The sequence below is a fragment of the Prionailurus viverrinus genome, chromosome A1, assembly GCF_022837055.1.
Source record: "Prionailurus viverrinus isolate Anna chromosome A1, UM_Priviv_1.0, whole genome shotgun sequence".
NCBI classification, from domain to species: Eukaryota; Metazoa; Chordata; class Mammalia; order Carnivora; family Felidae; genus Prionailurus; species Prionailurus viverrinus.
The window spans coordinates 187,328,493-187,341,586 of record NC_062561.1 but is presented as its reverse complement, the minus strand read 5'-3'; the positions used below and the strand labels follow the sequence as shown (position 1 = coordinate 187,341,586).

The 13,094-nt window shown below is 36.7% G+C and overlaps 1 protein-coding gene across 1 annotated transcript in view; it reads left to right on the top strand.

Moving 5' to 3' along the window:
• Positions 1-13,094, top strand: part of GABRG2 (gamma-aminobutyric acid type A receptor subunit gamma2) — a 113,761-nt gene that overhangs the window by 24,577 nt on the left and 76,090 nt on the right. The window contains exons 2-3 of the mRNA XM_047860951.1: positions 9,132-9,283; positions 10,833-10,900. Coding sequence (XP_047716907.1) covers positions 9,132-9,283; positions 10,833-10,900 — 220 coding nt within the window. The remainder of the gene's footprint in view (positions 1-9,131; positions 9,284-10,832; positions 10,901-13,094) is intronic.

The window sequence follows — 13,094 nt, the reverse complement described above, 5'->3', positions numbered from 1 at the left end:
ATTGAGTTTTGGAAGAGTGTGGGTGTTCAGGAATTTGTCCATTTCTTCCAGGTTGTCCAGTTTGTTGGCATATAATTTTTCATAGTATTCCTTGATAATTGCTTATATCTCTGAGGGATTGGTTGTAATCATTCCATTTTCATTCATGATGTTATCTATTTGGGTCATCTCCCTTTTCTTTTTGAGAAGCCTGGCTAGAGGTTTAATTGTGTTTATTTTTTCAAAAAACCAACTCTTGGTTTTGTTGATCTGCTCTACAGTTTTTTTAGATTCTATATTGTTTATTTCTTCTCTGATCTTTATTATTTCTCTTCTTCGGCTGAATTTAGGCTGTCTTTGCTGTTCTGCTTCTAGTTCCTTTAGGTGTGCTGTTAGATTTTGTATTTGGGATTTTTCTTGTTTCTTGAGATAGGCCTGGATTCCAATGTATTTTCCTCTCAGGACTGCCTTCGCTGCATCCCAAAGTGTTTGGATTGTTGTATTTTCATTTTCATTTGTTTCCATATATTTTTAAATTTCTTTTCTAATTGCCTGTTTGACCCATTCATTCTTTAGTAGGGTGTTCTTTAACCTCCTTGCTTTTGGAGGTTTTCCAGACTTTTTCCTGTGGTTGATTTCAAGCTTCATAGCATTGTGGTCTGAGAGTATGCATGGTATGATCTCAATTCTTGTGTACTTATTAAGGGCTGTTTTGTGACCCAGTATGTGATCTAGCTTGGAGAATGTTCCATGTGCACTCGAGAAGAAAGTATATTCTGTTGCTTTGGGATGCAGAGTTCTAAATATATCTGTCAGGTCCATCTGATCCAATGTATCATTCAGGGCCCTTGTTTCTTTATTGACCGTGTGTCTAGATGATATATCCATTTCTGTAAGTGGAGTGTTAAAATCCCATGCAATTACCACATTCTTATCAATAAGGTTGCTTATGTTTGTAATTGTTTTATATATTTGGAGGCTCCTGTATTCGGCACATAGACATTTATAATTGTTTGCTCTTCCTGATGGATAGACCCTGTGATTATTATATATGCCCTTCTTCATCTCTTGTTACAGCCTTTAATTTAAAGTCTAGTTTGTCTGATAGAAGTATGGCTACTCCATCTTTCTTTTGACCTCCAGTGGCATGATAAATAGTTCTCCATCCCCTCACTCTCAATCTAAAAGTGTCCTCAGGTCTAAAATGAGTCTCTTGTAGACAGCAAATAGATGGGTCTTGTTTTTTTATCCATTCTGATAGCCTATGTCTTTTGGTTGGTGCATTTAGTCCATTTACATTCAGTGTTATTATAGAAAGATATGGGTTTAGAGTCATTGTGATGTCCGTAGGTTTCATGCTTAGAGCGATGTCTCTGGTACTTTGTCTCACAGGATCCCCCTTAGGATCTCTTGTAGGGCTGGTTTAGTGGTGACGAATTCCTTCAGGTTTTGTTTGTTTGGGAGACCTTTATCTCTCCTTCTATTCTAAATGACAGACTTGCTGGATAAAGGATTCTCAGCTGCATATTTTTTCTGTTCATCACATTGAAGATCTCCTGCCATTCCTTTCTGGCCTGCCAAGTTTCAGTAGAGAGATTGGTCACGAGTCTTATAGGTCTCCCTTTATAGGTTAGAGCACGTTTATCTCTAGCTGCTTTCAGAATTTTTTCTTTATCCTTGTATTTTGCCAGTTTCACTATGATATTTCGTGCAGAAGATCGATTCAAGTTACGTCTGAAGGGAGTTCTCTGTGCCTCTTGGATTTCAATGCCTTTTTCCTTCCCCAGATCAGGGAAGTTCTCAGCTATTATTTCTTCAAGTACACCTTCAGCAACTTTTCCTCTCTCTTCCTCCTCTGGAATACCAATTATGCGTTTATTATTTCTCTTTAGTGCATCACTTAGTTCTCTAATTTTCCCCTCATACTCCTGGATTTTTTTCTCTCTTTTTCTCAGCTTCTTCTTTTTCCATAATTTTATCTTCTAGTTCACCTATTCGCTCCTCTGCCTCTTCAATCCGAGCCATAATTGTCTCCATTTTATTTTGCATGTCATTGATAGCATTTCTTAGCTCCTCCTGGCTGTTCCTTAGTCCCTTGATCTCTGTAGCAAGAGATTGTCTGCTGTCCTTTATACTGTTTTCAAGCCCAGTGATTAATTTTATGACTATTATTCTAAATTCACTTTCTTTTATATGGTTTAAATCATTTTTGATCAGTTCGTTAGCTGTTGTTATTTCCTGGACGTTTTTCTGAGGGGAATTCTTCTGTTTTGTCATTTTGGATAGTCCCTGGGGTGGTGCAGGACTGCAGGGCACTTCCCCTGTGCTGTCTTGAATAACTTGCGTTGGTGGGCGGGGCTGCAGTCAGACCCGATATGTGCCCCCAGCCCACCGCTGGGGCCACAGTCAGACTGGTGTGTGCCTTCTCTTCCCCTCTCCTAGGGGCGGGATTCACTGTGGGGTGGCGTGGCCCATCTGGGCTACTTGCACACTGACAGGCTTGTGGTGCTGGAGACCTGGCGTATTAGCTGGGGTGGATCGGCAAGGTGCACAGGGGCGGGTGGAGCAGGCTCAGCTCACTTTTCCTTCTGTGATCCGCTTAGGGAGGGGCCCTGTGGCACTGGGAGGGAGTTAGACCAGCTGGAGGGATGGATCCGCAGAAGCTCAGCATTGGGTGTTTGTGCGGTGCAAGCAAGTTCCCTGGTAGGAACTGGTTCCCTTTGGGATTTTGGCTGTGGGATGGGCAAGGGAGATGGCGCTGGCCAGCGACTTTGTTCCCTGCCGAACTGAGCTCTCTTGTCCCAGGGCTTAGCAACTCTCCATCCCTTTGTCCTCTAGCCTTCCTGCTTTCCGAGCAGAGCTGTTAACTTATGACCTCCCAGATGCTAAGTCCCGTTTGCTGTTGGAACACACTCCCTCTGGCCCCTCCGCTTTGGCAAGCCAGACTCAGGGGCTCTGCTTGGCTGGCGGGCCGCCCTTCCGCCCCGGCTCCCTCCCGCCAGTGCATGGAGCGCGCACCGCCTCTCCACCTTTCTTGCCGTCTTCCGTGGGCCTCTCATCTGCACTTGGTTCTGGAGACTCCGTTCTGCTAGTCTTCTGGTGGTTTTCTGGGTTATTTAGGCAGGTGTGGGTGGAATCTAAGTGATCAGCAGGACGCGCAGTGAGCCCAGCGTCCTCCTAAGCCGCCATCTTCCCAGGATCCTCTGAGACACAGAATTTTAAACAGGCTTCAGGCTCTGAGCTGTCAGCACAGAGCCCAATGTGGGGCTTGAATTCACAAGCTGTGAGATCATGACCTGAGCCAAAGTCAGAAGTTTAACCAACTGAGCCACCCAAGTACCACCCAGGCATCTCTGCTTTTAGTCCTTGGTATGGGGAGATCAAATTTTTGGTATCTGGAATAACAAGCTTATGAAGTTTGAGTATTATTAACTTTGTGCTGAAGTTGCCATACTGTTATTGAGCTCAGGCATAAACGAATTTATTGTCCTAAAGGAAAATGAGCTTGAACAACTATTTATTTTGGGTGATCTTATTTTTTCATGAATGTACAGTAGCAGATTCTTTGGACCCAGTTTCTTTTTCAAAGCCTTGCAGCATAATGGTTAAATGTTTTGGTTTTGGCAAACTGAAGTGACTAGTGGAAACATTGTGTTTCTTCATTGGCAAAATGGGGATAATTAAAGGAATACCACTGTTTTAAGGATTAAGTGGGAGAATGTATGTGAAGTTTTTAAAGTTATTCCTAGGACATGGTGAATATTGGAAAGTAGCTATTGTTGGTATTATTATTTACCTCAGAAAAACTGGTTAGCAAGAATATTTCTTTTTCACAAATCTTATTTAAGCATGCACTCATGGAATTTATAGTCTAGTAATGGAAACAGACAATAAGCAAATCAGTACACAGACATTGTATCAAATGCTATGAAGCAATCATGGGACTGGCTATTGCGTATGAAGGGTGGGGTGGGTGACAGTTTTAGATAAAACAATAAGGGATGACTTCTATGTGAAGGTTATTTCTGTTGAAAAGTAAGAAGCGATAAACCATACAAAATACTGGTTTAGGAGGTGAAGAGAAGAAAAGATTGTAGGAGGAAGGAATATATGTGTAAATGTACTGGAGTTTGGCCAAGTTTTTAGAACTCATCAAATGTAAGGATGTAAGGATGCTATGTAAGGAATAGCACATTCTTCTGTTCCTGATGCTTTTGGAGTGTGAGGATTCTCACTGGATTCTATGGCCTGATGAGAATGTGAGGTCAAATGGGATCTCTTTGAGAGCAGAGATTTATGTTATATAAGCAGTGGAGATTCACAAGAGGTAATGTTAACAGAGCAGAGAATCCAATACATAGGAACTTTTAATAGAAAAGATTCAAAAGGTTTTATTTTGTTGACATATATGTCTTGGGAGATTTATTTTGACATGTAAAGTACCCTGTATTTAACTGATTGTACCTATAAAATAAAAAAAAACCGAGATTTGTACCAACAAAATATTGAAGCTAATGTTAGGAACGAATGAAACACGAATTATTTAAAAAGAGCTCAAGCATAAAAATGAATGAGTTTTTGTATATTTTTTATTCTACTTACCTACATATGTCAGAGAAAGAAAATATATATATATATATTCTGCCTTTATGATGCCAAATACCAGTGGGTTTTAAGATACCTGAATGAAATGACAGATGTTTTTATATCTCACCCAAGCGTTTGCTGTTATATTACCCTGGGAGGATACAATGACGAGATTTTTCCTCTCACAAAACTTAGATCCTTATTGAATTTCTGGAAATGTGAAATACATGGATTAAAATTTAAAATTCCATAAACTGCATGATTAATCTTTAGTGTCAAACATCTAGAATATGTACCAAAATTTGAATATTTAGCTTCTTCTATATAATTGAACTTTCACTGAACATCAATCAAGTATTTGTTTTTTGTTTTTCTTGAAAAAAATTTTTAATGTTTGTTTATTTTTGACACAGAGAGAGAGAGAGAGACAGCATAAGTGGGGCAGGCACAGAGAGAGAGGGAGACACAGAATCCAAAGCAGGCTCTAGGCTCTGAGCTGTCAGCACAGAGCTCATCCCAGGGCTTGAAATCACAAGCCATGAGATCATGACTGAGCTGAAGTCAGAAGCTTAACTGACTGAGTCACCCAGTTGCCCTCTTTTTTTTTTGTTTTTTTCTAAGCCACTTTTATTTTTCTAAGTAAAATCAATTTTTGTTTCTGATTATAAACATGAACTCAAAACATGTTTGTAATCATGCATAAATGAAAATAATGCATAAAACTGTAAACATGAAAATAAAAATATAATAACCTAATTTACAACATGGAGACTCAGATCTAAAGGGGGAACTGGGAATCTGTGTTTTTAAAGAGCCTTCCCGCCGCGCTCCGCCCAGGAGTACACATCACTGGTTTAAACACAGACTGAGTTGCTCAAATTTTAATGTGCAGATGAATCGCTTGTAAATTTATTAAAGATTTTGATTCAGGAATCTCAGTGGGGCCCAAGGTTCTGCATTTGTATTAATATCTTTAGGAGATATTCATACTGCTTGTCCAAGGTTCGTGGTCAGATGGCTTTCTCACGTTTTTTTTAGAAAGCTTTTAAGGATGAGGGGCACCTGGGTCAGGTTAGGCATCTGACTTCTGTTGTGGTCATGACCTCCAGGGTTTAGGAGTTTGAGCCCCACTGCTGGGCTCTGTGCTGACAGCTCAGAGCCAGGAGCCTGTTTCGGATTCTATATCTGCCTCTCTCTGTGCCCCTCTTCTGCTTGCACGTTCTTTCTCTCTCTTTCTCTCTCTCTCTCAAAAATAAATATTCAACAAATAAAAACTAAAAAATAAAAAGCTTTCAAGGATGAAAAATTTACAACCTTTTCGGATATTGTCTTTGACAAAGTTTACTCAGATTACAAAAAAATGTTTTTCAGGATGGTAAGTTCATTTAAGGCTAATTTAAATATTGGTTCTCTCTCTTTATAAGATTATTTTTTAAACTAAAATGTACAAGAACAAGTAATTGCTTCTAAAGACTATTGCATTTGGATAGATGCTGTTAGCTAGAAGTTCACCTTTGTGTTTGTGCTCAGCGCACTCAACAGTCAAGTGCGTTTTCTTGAATCATTATCAATTTATTTCCACCCAGGCCTTCTTCTGGAGTTAATAGTTCTGCAGAATGCCTTTTCTAATGATCAGACTTCATTTATTTCTAGACAGCCTACCTATAAATGAAGTCTTGACTCCTCAGAATTCTGAAGAAACAACCGATGTTGAATGAAAGAGGTGCTTTTTTTCTTTTTTTAAGACAAATCTGGAAACAATCCCAGATTATGTATCAGTCCCATTAATTTAGACCTCAGCTGGGAAAACTGTAGAGAATAAAAACTTCATTTATTATAATGTAGGGGTTCATTATTTTTCTTCCTGGAAAACATCTGTTTTTAGTTCTTCTCAGCATGTGTTACATAAAAGCCTGGAAGCAGCTTCTATAGATTCAGGTTTTAGATACATGTTTGGACCTGTGGGTATAAATCTAACAGTGGTCACTTTATAACAATAATTACAATGGACCTATTTTCAGGGCTGTGTGTCTGGTACTGTGTGAAACACTTAATAACCATTATCTTAATCTGACATAAAAATGTCAAAAAATGCTAGAATACTAGCATTAACTCTATTTTAAAGATGATAACTTTGTGAAGTTTAGCAAGGTTAAATAACATGCCCCAGGCCATTAAATAGTAAGTGATAGAGGAAAGACATGATAAATCTAGAAAGCAGAACTAGTACTTCCTAACTTCAAAATGTATACTCTTAACTTCTCAACTCTTTTTTTTTTAACCTCTCTCTGGCTCAGTAGGCATCCTCAAGTATGATAAAATCTGTCACTGATACTTTTATATGAAATAACTGATTTATTTACTATTTTGGCATCTAACAGATGATGACTCTAAATAAATTATTGGTGCAATTCTACAAAGTGGTATTCTTTCTAAGCAAGTATCCTTTGTATTTTTACTTAATGTATTTTTCCTACTTGTCTGCCAGATGATGGTAACACCAGTAACACAGCACCATCATGCTTCGGTCATTTAGTTGTTAGTATGAGGAGTTGCTATAAGTGAGCAAGCCAAATGATTTAACATTTCTTCCCTTCCCTTGAAGAAACTTGAATAGGGTGCATTTGTCTGACAGAGACAGAAAGAGACACACAGAAGGCAGGGGAAAGGAAGAGGGAGAAATGTTTTTTTAAAGACATTTTTGCATGGATGAATTAAATGGTGGTACAATTCCATAGTGATGATGTCCAATGGGCTAAGCACAGTCTTTTCTCAAAGTTGCTGAAGGGATTTGAAAATTTCTTTATCAGAGAGCTGTTATTTCTTCTTAAACTAGTAGGATTTAGGTCATAGGATTAGAGCTCTATTAGGCAGTGTTCAGCAGTGCTCTAGAGAAATGATGAATTGAGGTCCAAGAAGGATTTTCCTAGCAGAGAACTTGCCTCCGCCAGGAGCAAGGCCTTTCTCTTTGAGAGCTCCTTGAAGCTTTGTCTAGCCCATCGTCCCCTATATGGGTGCTTTATGAAATTTAAATGTTGTTTAAAGTCATTATGGCAATTGAAGTGCAAGATGTAAGTCTGGCTATGTTAGGTTTTATGCAGATGTGTGGTTCAGTTTTTATAACATTTCCTATTTATAAAGCTTTAAAGGAATGAAAGAGGAGATTACTTGCTTACTAAGTTGATCCATGCCAGTGATTACTCTTAAAACTTCATCTCCCATCCACATTCTCAAACCTGGTTAATCATGCAATCAGCTTTCGTCTGCCATATGTAGTCATCTATTTACCTATACATACACACATATACATACATATATTTTATATATGTAAATTGATGAATGAGTGTGATTGAAGAAAGTTGATAAATATGGTTTGTGTGTGTATGTACATACGTATGTATGTATATTCAGGGTAATGTGGCAGTGGTTTGATTTCTGATCAGATCCATTCTTTACCATATATTTACAAAAGTAAAATGAAGATAGGGATGGGACACTTTACATTTTAAGTTTGTAATTTTAAAAATTTTACCATAAACCACAGAAATAACCAACATTCACTGAATGCTGCTAAAAATGAAAATGGCAGTTGTTGCAAGGTTTACATTGGCCCTAGATCTGAAAAATGTAATTCTCTTGTGTGGGTGGCAGGGAGAGGGGAGTTGGACCTTGGGGCAAGAGGAGAAGCAAGATCTAGGAATTCCAATATCTTTCCAAAGTCAGCCTTAACTTCTGGTCTACTTGCGGGGGTTTCTGCCAGGTTCAGGCATTGAAATCTGAATCACAGGATATTACATGACTTTTTGATCACTCGAAGTAGGTAATTTCAATTATACAATTATAGTACATTAACCATTAGTATGAGTTTTCAGATCAGGAACTTTCGCTGTAATAAAGACTGGTTTAAAGTCTACAACCAACCTCCATAGTGCCAGGTTCTAAACAATCAAAGATAAATGAACCACCCTTGCTTTCAGTGCAAGTGAGAGGAAAAAAATACACATACACACACCCTGGGGGAAGAAAAAGCAGCAAGACTGAGTTCTCCTTAGTAGTTCAATTGAGAGGGGAGAGGCTTGTCTGGTGGTTTGTGGGAGTGAATCTAATTATCAGTCTCTTACTTTCATTAATAGGTTGGAGCAAGTTAACTTCGTAGAGGAGGAAGAAGTAGACATTACATCTGAATTCTTGAACTACGTTATGATCATTTAAGCATTACTTAAAATAGTTTAAGCATTCACAAAAATTGTTTTTTCTAAATAAGTCCTTCATGAGGTTGGGCAGGTAGACAGGAAGAACATCAACTATGGAAAAGGCAAAAATATACTTACAGATGGGAAGACAGAGCATTCTGGAAAACTGGAGAGTACACTTTAATACGTTTTAATTTACATTTATGCAGTTTAATTAGCTAGACTAACCCTCAGTGAAAAATGTCATTTTCATCCATTGTAATACCTTCCTGTAATTCTGTTTCATTTCTCCTTTCTTCCCAGTGGTCTGTGAGTAAAAGTCCTCTTGGATGTAGTCTGTATGTTTCCTGACCAATATTTTTGTTTTCTTAGCCTCACCAGCCAAAAATCTGATGATGACTATGAAGATTATGCTTCTAACAAAACATGGGTCTTGACTCCAAAAGTTCCTGAGGGGGATGTCACTGTCATCTTAAATAACCTCCTGGAAGGATATGACAATAAACTTCGGCCTGATATAGGAGGTATATTAAAATATTTTGTGATATGGCACAGGCAGAGGCAAACACATTGGAAGAAAAAATTAGCATATTTTAATAATCAGAAATACTTAAACGATCATTATATGTTGTAAAGATGGATACAGAATGTATAAATAGCATTCAGGCTTGGAGGTGGGAGGGCATTGATAAATGCAAAATGAGGAAGATGATCTTCAAGTGAGGCCTGAGAGCTAGAAATTCAAAATTTCCTAGATATCTTAGACAAAGGCTGTAGAAGAAATGTGACAATTGATTTATGAAGTAGTATCAAAATGTTATGTTATATGTATATATAATATCAAAATGTTGTGAAGTAATATCAAAATAATAGTAGAAGAAAGGATATATTAGTTACGTACTTCTGTGAAATAAAGTATCACAACTCTAAGTAGCATATAATAATAAGCATTTATTTAACATTGTGCCAGGGATGGTCTAATCTAAGCTAAGCCAGGTTAGGGCTGCTCATTTAAGAAAGCTGTATTCTCATTCTACTCCTGGGAGCAGCAGACTAGCCAGGAGTATCTTTATCATGAAAAAAAAAAAAAAACAAACAAAGAATGAGACAGAAAGTAGAAGCTCATAAGGCTTAATGCTTGGGATTAGAACTTGTGTACTCACTGATCTGTGTAGTATTAGCCAACACAAGTCAGATGGTCAAGCCCCAAGTTCAGAGGCAGAGAAGTAGCCTCACTGGAGTAAATGCAGGGGCATAGATGCAGGGACTACTGAAGAATTCAATCCAACACAGAAAATTAGGGCATGGCACTTTCAGGGAAAGTGGATAAAGATGAGAGAAAATGTACTTGTTGACTTGAAGTACAGGATGATATTATGAATCCTTGTTCATTAACTGTTAAATGAAAATGGAGCACATCCATTTGGTCATGGATGAAATACTTCATGAGTTTTAATATCATTCATCTTTGACAAATAGGTGTGTATTGAGTTTCCATATGGTTTCCTCATATTATTTGATGAGTCACACGATTGAATAAGTCATTTAGGAAGATTGATTTTGTGTTGGCTGAAGTGTATGAGAATTAAGTGGTCATGAAAGGAATCAACAGAGGGAAATATTTTAAACTTACAATATTTGTTGCACTAAATGTCTACTTCGTGTTTCTAATGCTTAGTTTTTCTAGATCACTAAGCAGTTATTTTTTCTACATGGGTCAAGTCAAATTATGATGCCCAAAAGATTCTGGGGCTTGAAGAAAAATGGTAAAATTCAGGATATGTAGAGAAGGCTAAAGAAAATCTAAGCAGTGTTTTCTCATTTGTTCATCTTAATGTAATTTTAAAGCTTAATCAGTTTCAAAACTCTAATATGCTTAGTTACTGCATTTATGTGCTTAAAAGGAGATTTTTTGAAAGTAAATAGTTATTTAAATGTAATAAATTAGTCACCGACACCAAATTAGTTGTGAATAAATCACTTCTAATGTGGCAAAATAAATCTATTTCTAGAATAACACAGACTAAAACATTAAAATGTTTAATTCACATATCTTTATCATTCTCTTTAAAGTGAAACCAACGTTAATTCACACAGACATGTATGTGAACAGCATCGGTCCAGTGAATGCTATTAATATGGTAAGTTTCTAATGGTTTGTCAATTTTATTAACATATTAGAGAGGAGATGTGGTATCATAAAAATAGCAAAGAATATGCTAACAAAAAATCCATAAGGGGGAGATAGTCGTTCAGATTTTTTTATTGTAATATGAAGATAATTATTTTTTATAATTTATGAGACTTAAATGTGATCATATGTGTACAAATTAATTTTTGTAAATATGTTATACTTTTAAAATTCAACAATCATTGCTTACTTGGCAAGTACTCGTTACTACAAAATAAAATACAGTGTTCCACTAGTTTTTGGAAAATGATGGGGTAGAGAGGACAGAGTTTGCTTCATACTGGAATTATTTATCAGAGAAAATAGTGCATTAGATATAATGATAAATGTAGCTTTATTATTATATGATTCTTTCTGCTCAAATCTGACTTAAGAAACTAGATTGGAGTCTAGAATAGAATAGAGTAGAACATGCTATAACATAATACCTAACCTAACATAACATAATATTAGTGATACTATAGTTTTGAAATGGTGTTTATCAAGCTAGCAATAAGGACACTCTATTGAGTCAGAGAGATGAGAAATTTTAAGTGTTCTCATGTACAGTGATGATAAAGTATATCACCTGCATACTCCAAGCAAGTAAGTTCATTTGTTTAACAATGAAACATATCAACAGTTTTCTTCCTTATAAATAAAATTTTCAGCATATTTAGCATTCTAATGCAAAATGTAAATATCTAAGAAGCTATATGGGTAGTTTATTTAAACATAGAACTTTTAACTTCAGGAGTACTAGTCCCCAGAATTGTTATCCCAGGATCGCATTTTATGAAATGCTGGTTCAGTGAAAAAAAGATTTTATTTTTGTGGGGTTTATTTATTTATTTATTTATTTATTTATTTATTTATTTTTGCTTCTTGCCAAAATGTAGTTTAGAATTATTTAATTACTTTATCTACTGGTACGTCACTAGTTGATAAAGAATTTCATAAGATAGGTTCCTTTCTTACTACTTACAGACAACAAATATGGAACAAAGTGTTATGTGGCTTATGCCAGTGGAAATGTAGTCAGCTACAGTGAGACACCTCAGCAGGAGGTGCAAAGAAATCACACAGAGCAATGCAAGTGAGGCAAAGGAAGAAGATTTTAGTCTGATCCTGACAGGCTATGTATTTTTGGGTAACCTTCCTGTTTTATATGTGTTCTTCATTATAAAGTGGTGGTTGGTTGATGGTATTAGACAGGAAATGTGGATGATTCCCAACATTCAGCTCTCATATTCTAAGAACACTGAGTTTTTTCTCATTTATAGGCATCAGTGAAATTGTTATAAAATAATGTTAAATAATATCTAAATGTGACAAACCAGAACTTTGGTGTTCAGATTCCAGGTCTAATGGTCTGAATTCACGTCAAACTTACTTCTCTTTAAGTAAAGTCAATCACTTGCCAATTTAGTGATGTATACTTGAGCATAGTCATTACAGAATCATGTCTCATCACAGCACTTTGTGAATGTGCTTTGTGATGGAGTTAGCACATTAGTAAAAATTATTTTTTAATTGGTTAATTTCCTCGTTATTAGTGAAAAGGACAACTATAATAGTAAAAATATTTTAAAAGTTACCTTGCATTTGGTTTTTGCTATCTGCCAGACCAAAACCATTTTATGTGAATTCTCCTTTTCCATCTTCATACTACCTAACAAGGCAGGTTCTTAAAGATCCCAATTTTATTTTGAGGCAACTGAGCCGTTCTCCAGAGCTCCAGTTGAGGACTGTTTTGAGTATTATGGACTTTCTTCACTCTTTAGCAGTGATTCTGAACGTAGGTGATTGTTTTCCTCAAGATACATGTGGCAATGTCTGAAGATATTTTTAGCTATCACAATATGCAGGGGGTTGCGTTGGGGGTGGTGGTGTTGGTGCTACTGGCATCTAGTGGGTAGAGGCTAAGAATGCTACTACTAAGCATTCGAACATACACAACAACAGCCCCCACAACAAAGAATTAGCTGGCCCAAAGTAACATGAGAAACTGCTGTACAGACACTGAATGCAAATGACTATATTACAACTATGATCTTTTGCTAGAATTCATCTAAACAGGTCTATTTTTTTTTATCAATTTGTCTATAAAAGATGGATGTATCTCCTTAGCAAAGCTTTTGCCTTCTTTAAATTAATTAAAACCA